We start from the raw sequence: 13,150 nt of genomic DNA, 5'->3' as shown, positions 1-13,150 counted from the left end.
AGACATGACCCTTTTTCATTAAAGACGATGTAATTTGTGATTGTGAGGTGGGAATATACAACAACAGAGACCCCTGTAGTTCTCCTGCATCTGCTACACAAGCTGGAAGGTGTGTGGGAAGAAGGGTATAAACACAAGGGACAGCAGCAGATATGAAAATATTTGCCACTTGTTATTGGGGTCACTGCTGCTAGGAGGAACGGAATTCAGCCAACTCTGCCAGGACACATCTGTGAGATATTAAGTGAATTTCTAAACCCAAACTATTCCAAAGCGGTTAGGAATTGTTTGCCTTTTTTTTGCTTTCTTTTATTTTTTTTTCCTGTGTGATTGCCTCTACATCCCACCTAAGCTTAGATTTGTTCAAGTGACAAGTGCCCATGTCTGGTATTGCAATCAATCAGTGAGAGCTGGACCTGAATATATTGCCAGTGGGGAAAAGAGGAAGGGCTGACAAAATATCCATAGGGATAGCAAGAGCTCTGTAATGTATAGCACTACCTAGATAAGACTGCCCTGTACGTGTAAGATTGGTTTTAAAAAGTAACCAGTCTTTTTTATGAAGCTAAATATATAGCCATCACTCAAAACAAACAAAGGAACTGCTTTTATAACCATTTGAATTATGCAAAGGAAATAGGGCTGTCAGTGTAATACTATATAAGATTACATCAAGTAAATATGTGGCTCTGTCCGCTCCTAATGAAATAATATGCTAGACCCTCCTCCTCCAATTAGGTAAACGCTTAGCTAAAAGATGGATAATAACATAAATTTTCATAATAATGTCTTCAGACATCTCAAATTAGGGACACTTTGACTTTAATTTCTTTGTGCCTTAGTATAAAATGTGGACAATAATGGACAATAATACTCCTATTGTGAAGGCTGTTGTGAAGATAAATAGATTAATGCTTGAAAAGCCCTTAGGAAGTACAGCGATGAGTGTCACAAAAAAGGCCCATGAGGAAATGAATGATTTCATCTTCATATCCAGGTTTCAGTAGTGTGCAATAAGCAAAGGCCTGGGGCCACACGTGGACACCGTTCATCCAGTGCAGCAAGTGAGACAGGTCCCGTGGAAAAATGGGATGTGAATAGATAACTCAAGATTGTGTCATAGTGCGTACACACAATAGGGGTGAAAAGTTTACACTGGTGACCTTAATTCTAGCATCTCCTAGCTTCTGGATGCATGGCTTTGCAGCCTCAGTAGCGTTGTCTCGTTTGTAACATTTTTTCTGTGTAACTATTTGTATTGCTTAAGTCATCATCTGCTCATTTATGATATTAGGTGTGTTTGTGTGATAGTTTTCTTTCTCTCATCCCTTGTATTTGGAACACTGTCCAGATATGCAAATCTTTGCAGCCTGACCTTGAGGAATAGTAGGAGTTTGTATAATTTAGATTAGTGCAGTAATTGATTGGCCCAGATGCCAGAAACATCCCCAAGGGTATTTAACATTCATTCAGAAGATGTAGCTGTTGCTTCACAACTTAAGGTCAGGACAAAAGTACCAATTTGCAGCCAAGAGAACAGGCTGCAGCTCTCGCCTGGGAGGTGGCAGCCGGAGGTGGCTGGTGCAGCACCATGCAGGCTGCCCACAGAGATGCTGCAGGTCACAGTCTGGGCACTCTGAGCAGCCTTCTCCAACACACAGTCTGCAAATACGGGCTGAAACAGGGCCATCAAAAAGTACACTTGCAGACTCGAGATGGGACAACAGATCTTTTGGTTTCTCCTGGCCGCCTGATAAAGCAGATCACTTAATCACTTCTTTTCTGCCACCTATTCCTAAATAGACTCTGTGCTGCACATGGCATCACCGCTGCTGTTGAGGATTGTTTGTTTCTCTGCTTTGAGCACGCAGTTCTGAAGTGGAATGAAATTTCATTATAAACCTAATGCGTGCTGCACATTGTATATAGTCAATCCCAAAGACCACCTGAGAGAAACTAAAAGCAAAGAGCCATCCAAGGATTATAGGATTATATCCTTAAATCCGTAGTGAGATACATCAGAAAAAGATGTACACTGTTTTCTCATTTTCATCTACAGGCAATAAAATGGATTACCTAGCCACAGATTTCCATCATTTAATTCCTCATGTGGTACCTGATGTGGGAAACAACATCATAGCAGAGCTCACCGAGAACTGATGGAGGGTGAAATCAAAGCTGGTTTTGTATGAAAGGAAGAGCTACAATGTCTCTTCTGAAAGATGAAATAAAATCACATCCCAAAATGGCCAGTACCAGCCAGAACAGCCATGCTGCAGTCTTCTGGATTACTGTATTAGGTAATTAATGTTGGCAGGGATGCAAGCCATAAATGCACTGAGAAACACAGTGCTCCACAGGCTTCTACAGTTGTTGAAGAAATGGCAACAGAGCTGGCCAGGACAAAATAAATGCTTCTTGAAGGTGCAAGCCAAATTTGGCTGGCTGCAGCAGAAAAGCAGCTCTGCCAGTTCTCGGTCATTGAAACCACACAAATGCTTTGTCCTGGGAGTGGGGCCCCACCACCAGAATCTGCCTTTGCTCTGTACCTAACTCTGGTGCACTGTACAGAATTGCTGGATGGGGGGAGAGGATTTCAGGGGATCAAGCCAGTTTCAAGTCCTTTTCCCTGCTGCTGTGCTACCCCGTACAGCAGGACCAGCCAGCTGCCACCATGGTGTTTGCTCAGGGACAGGGAGCTGCTTGCAAATGGCTGCTTCGAGCTGGAGGTGGCTGGGCACGGAGCTGCAGCCACAGCTGGGCCTGGGCCCCTCTTTCCCTTATGGCTCTCCTGAGTGCTTCAAACCACCCCAGCAATCTGCTGCCTTAGGACAGGGACTGCCTTGCTCAGAGCCAGTCCTGAAAGTGGCTCTTTAATTTGCCTACCTTCACCCAGGGAGAAACAGATTCAATGCCTGGTGTAGCTGAGTTCAGAGGCTCTGACGGCTCCACCTCCATGGGCTGGTAACAGACAGTGCCCTCCATGCCTGTGGCCGCCCTCCCTGCTGACAAAGTGGGAGACGAAGGCAAACAGAGCCAGCTGTACTCATTGCATCCTACCTGGGGCTGTGTCGTTCTGGCATCACGGGTATCCAGACAAGTTCAGCATTACTGGCTACTGCAGTGATCGAACAAGTGTTAGGGGAGGGAGGTGAAAAATATAGCTCTTTCCTGGTTTGATTAACAACGTGTTTTGTCTTTGTTTGTATCATTTCAGCAACAGTGACAATGTGTTAATGCACCTACGGCACCTGTTGGCTTACGCAGGGCTCTAAGGAATCTTAATGGAAAATTACATTGCAAATACTACCTAGGTAGTAGGAAAAGATAGAGAAGAGATTAATTATTTGGGGACCAGACAAGACATAGAACAGTCCAAAGTCAGCTGCAGAGCACTACTGAGACTATTGGGAGATTCCATAGGCATGTTGATTTAGTTGCCTCACTGGTCCAGTGGGAAACAGATTTGCACTGTGTCATGCAATGCTGGTCCCCGGTCTGTCAGATGTGGTAAGTGTTATGTGGGGGATTCTCCTCTCCCTAATGAGCATCATAGGACAGGCAAGAAAACATGGTCAGATTCCAGAAAACAGAAACTTTTTAGCTTCTGACATGGAGGGGACTAGAAGCCTGCTTGACTTAAGGTTACACTTACACAACACCTATGACCACTTGGACATGATGTCAAACATAATACAGCTGAGTAATTAAATGTTAGTTCAAAATGAGAAACCATTGCAATTCTAATTTCAAATCACTAAAAGCACTAGGGAATACTTCCTCTATACATATGATAATGAATTACTTATTGATGTGTTCAATAAAGTCTGATTCTAACAGATGCAAAAATATCTAATGTACTCAGTATCTCAAGATACTGTGACTAACCACATATGTCCCTTTTGTTACACAAAGAAAAGCAGCAGCTTGATAGCACGTTAGAACTCAAAGGCAATAAAAGTAAGCATGTCTTTTTGTTAATGGCTCATATAACAGGCTTCAAACTTTCCAAGGAAGTATAAACAACTCCCATTCAATCAGCTTTGCAGAAATAATGCACTTAGACCAACAATATTAGACATATTCTTGTTTCTGTTCCCCTTTAAGGTTTGATTAAGAGCAACCCAGCTGGTTTTGCTCCTTTTCCTTACTTGAACTCTGTATTGTTGCTAGGTGGTTCTGTGTGTCCAGGTACGGCCTGTCACTATGTCCTGTAAATTCAGTATGTCTTGTAACTAAATATAAGATACAGACAGGCATAAAACTTGTCTTAAGGCAACACTCTATCTAGAGATAGCAAACTGAAGTTATCTTCCTTTTTTTAACTCACATGGTTGCATTTACAAATTGCACGCAATTCTACCACTCAGAAAACAGCTGAACCAGTTCAATCTTGTCTCAGATTTTTCATTTTTAGATAAAAACCTGTGTAACAATGCTCATTACAAAGCAGATGTCTACAATGAAATAATACATTCCAGAGCATTGCTGTGGAGAGTTGAAATTATATGAATATCACCATTACTGTTATATCAACATATATCACTGCAATATAATCTTAAACAGTCATCAGACATACCCCAGAACAACAAAGCCTATCACGCACCGATAGTAGCAGAATCTGTGAAAAGACTCTCCTTGCAACTAAAGACGAAAATAGCCCTGTTAAAGACTTGCAAACAATTTCCAGCTTTTCTTGTTCTTAGAATTCCACAGTTTTTCTGCATCTGGGCTGGATATGGTACTTTCAGGGAGCAGTGTGTAAAAATGCTAGATCTGCTTTTGGAGAACTGCTTCATTATGTCAGGCAATACCTGCACTGTAAAAGAAGGGCCTCAGTGTCACATGTATGGCACATATCCATTGTCAGGGTAAAAGGGAATGACCGTGACAAATGAGAAGCTTTTGCAGCTAATTCATTTTGTGTGTAGTCATCTCAGAGCCAAGAGGCTCTATCTGGGACTGGTGCCTGATTATGCTACAAGCTGTACCAAGTAGGACAGCATCCTTCTCTGAGCACCTTAGGGGCTAAGCAGGCAATCAGACAACCAGTGAAAGAACTACAGTTGCTCTTTTTCAGCAAATAAGGAACTGAGTCACAGAGCTAAAAGAAGGGCCCAGCCCTCAGCCAGTATAAATTGGCACAGTAGGATCCAGGTCAGCACAAACACACCAAGTTACAGCAGCTGAAGCAAACCCTGGAGTTGTATCTATAATGCCTGAGACAAATATAATGCATCCAAGTAAAATTTAACCATCCATGACCAGCGTAAAGGATGAAATGTACTTAAAAATACTGTACTTCACATGTCTTGTTTGACAAAATCTACAGCATAAAATGGTGGTGCTGGTTTAACAAACTAGACAAGCACAGAATGAAAACTGCAATATAAACCACACAACTCATTAAAAAGGTAAGGTATATAATGTGCAATAAGGGACAAGATACATCCACCTTTTCTCAGGGGAAAATGATTTCACGTATCGTTTTCTTAGTCCCAAACTATTTGAAAGAGTTGAAGAAATAAACTGTACTTTATAATGGGTTCCAGCAAGGCGGTGAAGGAACGTTTCAGAAATTTTTGAAAGGAATTTATACATCCAGCTGGATCTTGAAAATATTCTGACAGAAACTTCTGGGTTTTAATTACACATAACAATGACGTACTTTGCCCCCCTCATCATCCTTTTACATACACACTACGTACACTTCCATCATATTCAAAAGGTGTGTCCCTTCAGGATAAAAGCAGTGAATCTCAAATGCATTATTATATTCTCTGATCTGCAAATATAGTACATGTCTATTCTCCTTGCCTTGTCCACAGAAAACAACATGAAGGAGGTGTGGAGGGTCCATGCACTGCTTCAGAGCCTCACCTCCCTGCCAGGAGAGGGACAGGGACATTTCACTCTGTGGGATGCTGACTCCATTTCTAGCTGCTTGATCCTGAGCTGTCAAACAGGCCATTTCTGGGACCACACTAACTTGTCCCTCTCAGTATGTGACAGCCAGGAACTAACCCACTCCCTTGATAGCAGTCATAGACAGAAGATACAGGGATGCTAACAGAAAACAGGTGTCTGATGGGAGGGACGAAACTGGAGCTCAGGAGAGCTACTGTTCTGTGCTAAAAATAGAAAGGAGAAAGACTTGGTACCCCCCTCAAACCAGTGACTCCCAGGGAAATAAACCAAAGCATTTTGGGACTAAGAAATTCAATGCAGACATAAATCCGTGAGCAGCAGCTGTGCAGGCAGGTTCAAGAAATGGAGCAATTCAAGGATAGGCAAAAAAGACCTGTCTCTGACCCACTAGAAGGAAACGCCATGGTGCTGATAATGTCATGAGAAACATTGTCATTTTGTAGGTTGAACAGTGTTTAGGAATGTACTCAGGTCTGTCACTCGAATTCGTAAGTACAAATAAAGCAAAGTTGTAGATCAAGAGTTGTTCCCTTCTAGTTGTCCTAATTAACTTTTATTTTTCAGGATTATTTTTGCATGTCTTCAGTGCTAATAATGGCCATTTCCATGGTTCATAGAAGGATGAGAATCTAGAAAGGACAAAAGAAGAGGGGAAAGTCTTTCCTCCATGAGAGACTTTGCAGGAAGGAAAATGTATTATTTGCTATAGAAAGGTTTCTTCCAAAATTACCTCACTTGAACTTGTCCCTTCTCCTTCAGAGATCCACAGGCCTTGGGAGGTACAGTAACGCAGAGACAACCCTCACAGTAGGGTTCTTGGGCAAACATTGCACAATTAGCTGAGTACAAGTGAGTGTTCAAAATGCTTATCCATTTTTGTAATGCTGTTTGACAGGCATGTCTAAAATCTGAGAGTGAAGAGCAATGTACTCCGAGAGGAATGAAACACTCCACATAATATCTGAAAAAAGTAGTCTAGGGTATATGGCTCCTCGTTGTAAAACCTTGCCCTATGGTAATGGCTGGGGACACCAGTAATGGAGCTGACTGCTGACAGTTTTATTAAAGGTGAATTCTCATCTATCCTGACTCCTCTGAAAAACCTGCCACTGGTCACCTGCCCTTATGGCTAGGTTCCCATCTTGAAAGGGCAAGTAGTACATGAATAAAAAATCATAGTAACCCCTCACAAACAGAAATCCTGAATGTCAGAGATGGTGCAGAAGTTCTTTGCTAGCCTCACTAACACAGATGTTTCTCATGGGTTTTGACTTGTAATTTATTATTGTGTTTTCAAATGTTATAAAACCCAGCCAAGGTATGATGGAAAGTACCCTTACATTCAAGTGCTCACTTCTTCAGAAGTTGTTGTGCTGAATGGAAGGTTTTTAGAAGGCCATTTTCATTCAAAGTTCAGTAACTTCCTAGGGAACAAACTATACAATGGTATTTTTTGCTGTTGCTTGTTAGGAAACAAAAAAATTTTATATGCCACTCTTGAATCAAACGTACAGGTGAGAGGATCTTCTTTGACAGGAATGACAAATCATTTTATATATCCTGCTTTGTCTATGAATGCAAAATCATTTCTTGCTTATCTGTTTCAAAGAAAAATTACTACACCTGTGTATTCTGCTTAAAGTGTAAATCAGGATTCTCCTCTCGTTTGTATACGTGTAAATTAATTCTAGCAAATTACTGAGTGTAAGTCCAATTAAAAGTCACAACGAAATTACGTTTGCAAAGTTAAATAGATTTTCTAAAACACACTAACCCTCTCAAAATCAAGTTTTTAATCACTTTGTGTGGACAAGACTGTATTTCTACTCTTTTTACTTTAACTATTCAAGGAAATTATACCTTAATTTATGCACTTGATGTTGTGGGTGGTATTTTTAATGTGCTTACACATTGTACTAGATTTTAATCCAAACAGTCCCTCTATCAATGTAAAACTTAAAATAAATGGAACTGTCCCTACTTTATGTATTTGTTAACAAGACCAGAGTCTGTTCCATTTTGTTGATAACATTTCTGAGTTACTGTTTAACAATGACATATGCAAAACATAATTAACCTTACATAGTAGCTAAATTACATTTTTTCATGGAAATATGAAGTACTAGAAAAGAAAACACAGAAGAGCCTAAATCCAGATTTTCTTTGATTTGTTAAACTTCTAATTCTCTTATCATTCTGCAGAAAACAAAACAAAAAAAGAAGTGACAGGCCTCCAAGGAGTGATTTACAGTTACATTTAAAAGCAATTTACATACAAAAATATGGAAAATAGATTTGAAAAATAGTTATTATTTTAAAAAATCTATCTGCTGATATCCTAATACCTACATAAGCAGAGATCAAGCACCAGTCATAAGGAATGTTGTTAATTATCTAACTGTCTTTGACCTTCATTGCTTCCAGGTTACAGAAAAAATTCTATTGTCCTTATGGACAAGAATATTCCCATTTGATATTAATGAGATTATTTTAGTTCAAGATTCACATACAAGGGCTGTCACAAAGAATCTTAGACGTAAGTGCTGCCTGGCTTCTGTTTATTCCACTCAGCTGTTACAGAATTGCTTCAGTTCATTGAAAAATAAATTCTCCTTTTGGAATCAAATTGTATTTTCAGGTAGCTTTTAAATCACTCAGACATTGTATCTAACTGTACCATCAGATGAAAAGTTGCAGTAAGTCATAAGAGTTGCAAGAATTTATGCCATGGGACTTGCAAAGTGCTCAGCAAGGGAGCTAAAGCATGTAACTCCACAGTGAGGCTGAAATACTCCACAATCTTTCAGAAGTCTGGAGAAACCTGTAAATGCTCACAAAAGACACTACAGAGATGAAACAAGTCATCTCCCCTGGACACACGAGGTTTAATAATCCAGCCACCACAGGCTCCTACCCATTATCAAAGTCACTAAGAACTTAACTAGCTGATCTTTAAGGTCCCTTCCAACCCAAACCATTCTATAATTCTATGAGTCTATGAACATCACACACAGACACACACACACACATACAAAAAAAAAAAAAAAAAAGATAAGCCAGTATATAGGCTAATGGTACTGTCTACTTGCTCAAATAGAGACATTTGGAATGTGGGATTATAGTTTCATTTTTTCATATTTACTCCTTTAATTAACAGCTTTTCCATTACCTCTTTTAGGAATACAACTAAATAGATTAATTTTTTATTAAAAATAGTAACAAGTTCTATTACATCATAATAGCATTACTACATATCCAGCTTTAATATATCTGGTCTTGCACTCAAGCTGAAACTAAGGTTTAAATTATAACAATGCCTATGTACAGCAGTGAGTGCTATGAGTGCCAGAAATATACATATGTTGGCATCTTCCATCTCGATTATCAGGGCATGCATAATTAAACACTGTGGAAATTACAAACTTCACTTCCATACTGGAAAAAATAACTAACTTGTAGCGTTTTTACTTTCTTACTATAAGCAAGCCCATGCCCCTTAAAATGAACTAATGCTCACCTGCATCAGACTGAATTTGATCTGCTGTTTGTCATAGAGGAAATATGCAGCCTCTATATTGAAAAAAATCAGTGTTTATATTTACATTGAATAAAATATCCTGACAAATAGGACTGGAATGGAGCCCTCTGCGCTGCCTCTCAAACAGCCTAAAATGGGTGTTATCTCTGATACACTGTCCTAGATCCAGTGAAACTTAAATTCCTTTCAAATCACGGCCAGGCAGCAGAGAAGTGGAGATGACTCTTCCTGCAAGAGGCAGACATGCTCTGAAGAAGTCTCCATGATAGAACACTAGCAGAGAAATGTTACTTTGGCAATTTTACCAGCTGTGGAAATAGCTGATTGGGATCCTTGCAGAGCTGCAGCTCTGGACTCAAGCCACGCCACCCTTGTAACCCTTTTCCTGGGTATGGCTTAAAGGATGGCTCCTCTTAGCTCATCCTGTTGGGTCTGTTTATTCTCAGTGGACAGAAACATGTACTTCTAGGGCCTGCTGCACCTCATCCTACTCTAGAAGTTTAAAAGCACCCCAGCTATACCTCGATCTCTTCATTGATTATAAATATACAGCAATTAAAGTCAGGTGGAGATGCATACACAGCAACCATCTAAAACAAGACCTCAGGGTCCATTTTCCTCACTCGAGGGAGGACAGATGTCATATGTCACAGTGAGGCTTGCAGAAGAGGTGGGAACACAGCCTGGGCCAGAAGCCCACCACACTAACCAGGAGGTCCTGTTGTAGTTCTGTAACATTCTGTTTTCTTGGATTGTCTTAATATCTTTGTGGTCATAACTTTCACGCTGACATTTCAGTCCCATGTCTCTGCCTTCTACTCTGTCTCTCACCCATGCTTGTCTCCTTGACCCATCCCCTGAATACCCAGCAAAGCCTTTGTACGCTAGAAGGAGAGCGGGGTGGGAGGCAGCCAGGGTTTGTTGCAGGATGGAAAATAAAGGTAAAAAGTGCATGTATCCTTAAGTATCACTCATGTATAACTGTCTATATAAGGTTCAGCTGTCTGTGTTCTACTCCTCACATGTCTGTCTGGGTTATGTCTACTTGACAGAAGGTAGCCTTTCAGGGTAGGGAACACTCAGGCCTTTTTTTTTCTTCTTTATGCTCTACCTAGGGCTTAGATAAATATTAAATAATAATAATAATAATGAGAAGGAAAAGCTGACCTTTAAAATTATGTGATTATTTTTCACAGCATAGAGAATAAATTTCCAAATTTAATTAGTTTTCTCTTGTTGCTAAACACAGCCACATTTGCAGAATTAATGCTACCATTCAGAGGGACAGAAAATGTCTGTACTCAAAAACGAGATGAGACTTCATCTGTGCTCTTGGTTAACATTAGCCTCAAACAGAAATTGCTTAATATTAAGCATTTTTGGTTGTTTATGTTTTTGGTTGGTGTGGGGTTTTTGTTGGTTTTTTTTTTTTTTTGAGTGTGTGTGTGTGTTTGGTTGGTTGGTTTTTTGTTTTTAATTTTACTAATTTGTTGCTAAAGCTTGTTAAGTTAAAAAAAATCTGTGAAACAGACAACACTCTCAGGAAGAATTTCAAGAGACATGTAATTCTAAATCATACTTCAATAAAATGATAATGATCCTGATGGTCTTCACTTGTGATTTAATACTTTGCTGTCTCAACTTTATTGCAGTAGCAATGCAATGATGCTAGAACTACATTGTAAATAAAACATGCCAACTAAGTTGCACAGTCCAAATAAATAACTTTAAATAAATAAATTACTCCATCACACAAACATCAGTCAAAAATGCAATTAAAAAGAGTCTCTTGCTTTATGTTGTAAAAATATGAAATAGTACTCAAGACAGCCTGTTTCATATAAAACTCTTCCATATTAATAGGGACTCCAAGGTCAAAGTACTGGAACTTCATTTTTGAAAGTTGAAAGGATGGTTTGCTAATTATTTCATATGAAGATAACTCTGTTTCTCTACCCTGCATACAGTATCAAGTTCAGTATAGCTTAATACATTGTGTATTTTCATTTACGCTTTCATTACAGACCGGTGAAGTACAATCATTTATTATACATTCTCTTTAATCTTTTTGGAATGGCAAACAAAATGTAAAATGCAAAGGGAGAGAAAAGAAAGAACCAGAAATCTTACTAGGAAAAGAGTGTTCCCTTTCTTACCCTCCTTGTTCTAACCATGAACCGCAGTGAGCACTGAACAGTGGTGGACACTGGAAAATAAAACTGAACTGTAGGACTTTATGCAGCTTTAATGTTCTAATACAGCAGTGATAAATTCTGAGTTCTATCACAGTGTCACCTCTATGATAATTACTCAAGCAATAGATATCTCATTAAAGAGAACTAAGTGTCTCAGAAGCGGTCACTGCTAGCAGAGTTAGTAATAAATTGGAGAAAAAGGACCCATCATTTCTTCTCAAATTCTTTGCTAAACTTCAATTCAACAGTCTAACATCTCTAGGACTAATAGCAAAAGTCACTCAGACCTTTGATGCTCCTTTTCCTTGCCTCATCCGAAATGACCTAATTTTTCATAGAGCATTGGGTAAGTTATTCACACAAATCTTGAACCACAGACAAATGCAATGGGTACAGAACAGCATCACATGAAAGAGGTTTTTGGCCACACACTTGTGACCCAGATTCCTTCCCTAACAGCTAGATTTAAAGGAGCAGACATTAAGCAGACTACAGGGAATCACCTTCCCAGTTAACTTTGCTGGCAGAGGACATTACAGTACAAGGATCTGCCATCAAAGTAAAGAAATTTTCATGTGAAAGTGGAAAGCGGAATCTTAATAGCAAATACTAATTTTTGTCTATTAAAACGCTGTAATGTGTGTACACTAATATTGTGAATACTTGATGTATGGAAGTATTTCTTTCTTTTTTGGCTGAATTTCTCTCATCTTCCTTTGAATTTACCAAACAACCAGCTTCTGTTTCTTTTCCTGATGTCATTTATGGGTGACCTTCTTACTGGGAAAGTCATGCAGTTCTTACCTGGTAGTCTAGGAAGAGAAATCAGCAGTATTTTCAGAATATAAGGCCAGAAAGCTTTTTTGCAAAGTCACTGAAAATTGTGTTATAAAATGATCCTACTAATAGTGATGGCAAACTAAACATTTATTTACCTTTATGTAGTCTTAGCTAAATGCCATTTGCTCTAGAGGAAATAGTCACTAGGCTGCCTCAGCAGCTTAAATGCAACAATAGGACAGTGTACCTGCATGACAATAAGAAGGTCAAACACCAAGATGAAAGAAGCCAAGAAGGCTCTTGACACCTCATCACTTGGCAGAAATCCACGATTCAGCTTGTCCCAGCTGATCCAGTCAGTAGTGATGACAAGCACAACTACAGAGGTCAGAGTAAAGAGAACCGTCCTGCAAGGGGAAAAAAAAATATAAATACTTCAGAGAGAATACAATAGTAATGAAGACACATCATTCTATTTTATCTGTCTTCTAATGGTCAACTATTGCTTTATCAGTACTTTTCCACTGATGAAAAGAGATTGAAGAAAATTAAGTGTACAAACAAATCATTTAACTCAAAATAGGAAAGCAGTCAGCTGTATCCTTAGTAAAAAGAAATTTAGTAGCTAGTGCTAAGCATGTTGCAAAACTGGGCTGCAGCATATTACTCTTATTGTTCATTCCGTATTTTTCACTGGAGATGCAAACCA

At 39.3% G+C, this 13,150-nt stretch overlaps 1 protein-coding gene across 5 annotated transcripts in view; it reads right to left on the bottom strand.

Annotated features, from left to right (window-relative positions):
- Positions 1-13,150, bottom strand: part of TMEM117 (transmembrane protein 117) — a 234,682-nt gene that overhangs the window by 31,193 nt on the left and 190,339 nt on the right. For all 5 annotated transcript variants that reach the window (XM_080391332.1, XM_080391331.1, XM_080391330.1 and 2 more), the window contains one exon: positions 12,689-12,848. In XM_080391332.1, coding sequence (XP_080247458.1) covers positions 12,689-12,848 — 160 coding nt within the window. The remainder of the gene's footprint in view (positions 1-12,688; positions 12,849-13,150) is intronic.

The sequence above is a fragment of the Falco punctatus genome, assembly GCF_963210335.1.
Source record: "Falco punctatus genome assembly, chromosome: 6".
In the NCBI taxonomy this organism is placed as follows: Eukaryota; Metazoa; Chordata; class Aves; order Falconiformes; family Falconidae; genus Falco; species Falco punctatus.
This window is presented reverse-complemented; position numbering and strand designations above follow the sequence as displayed.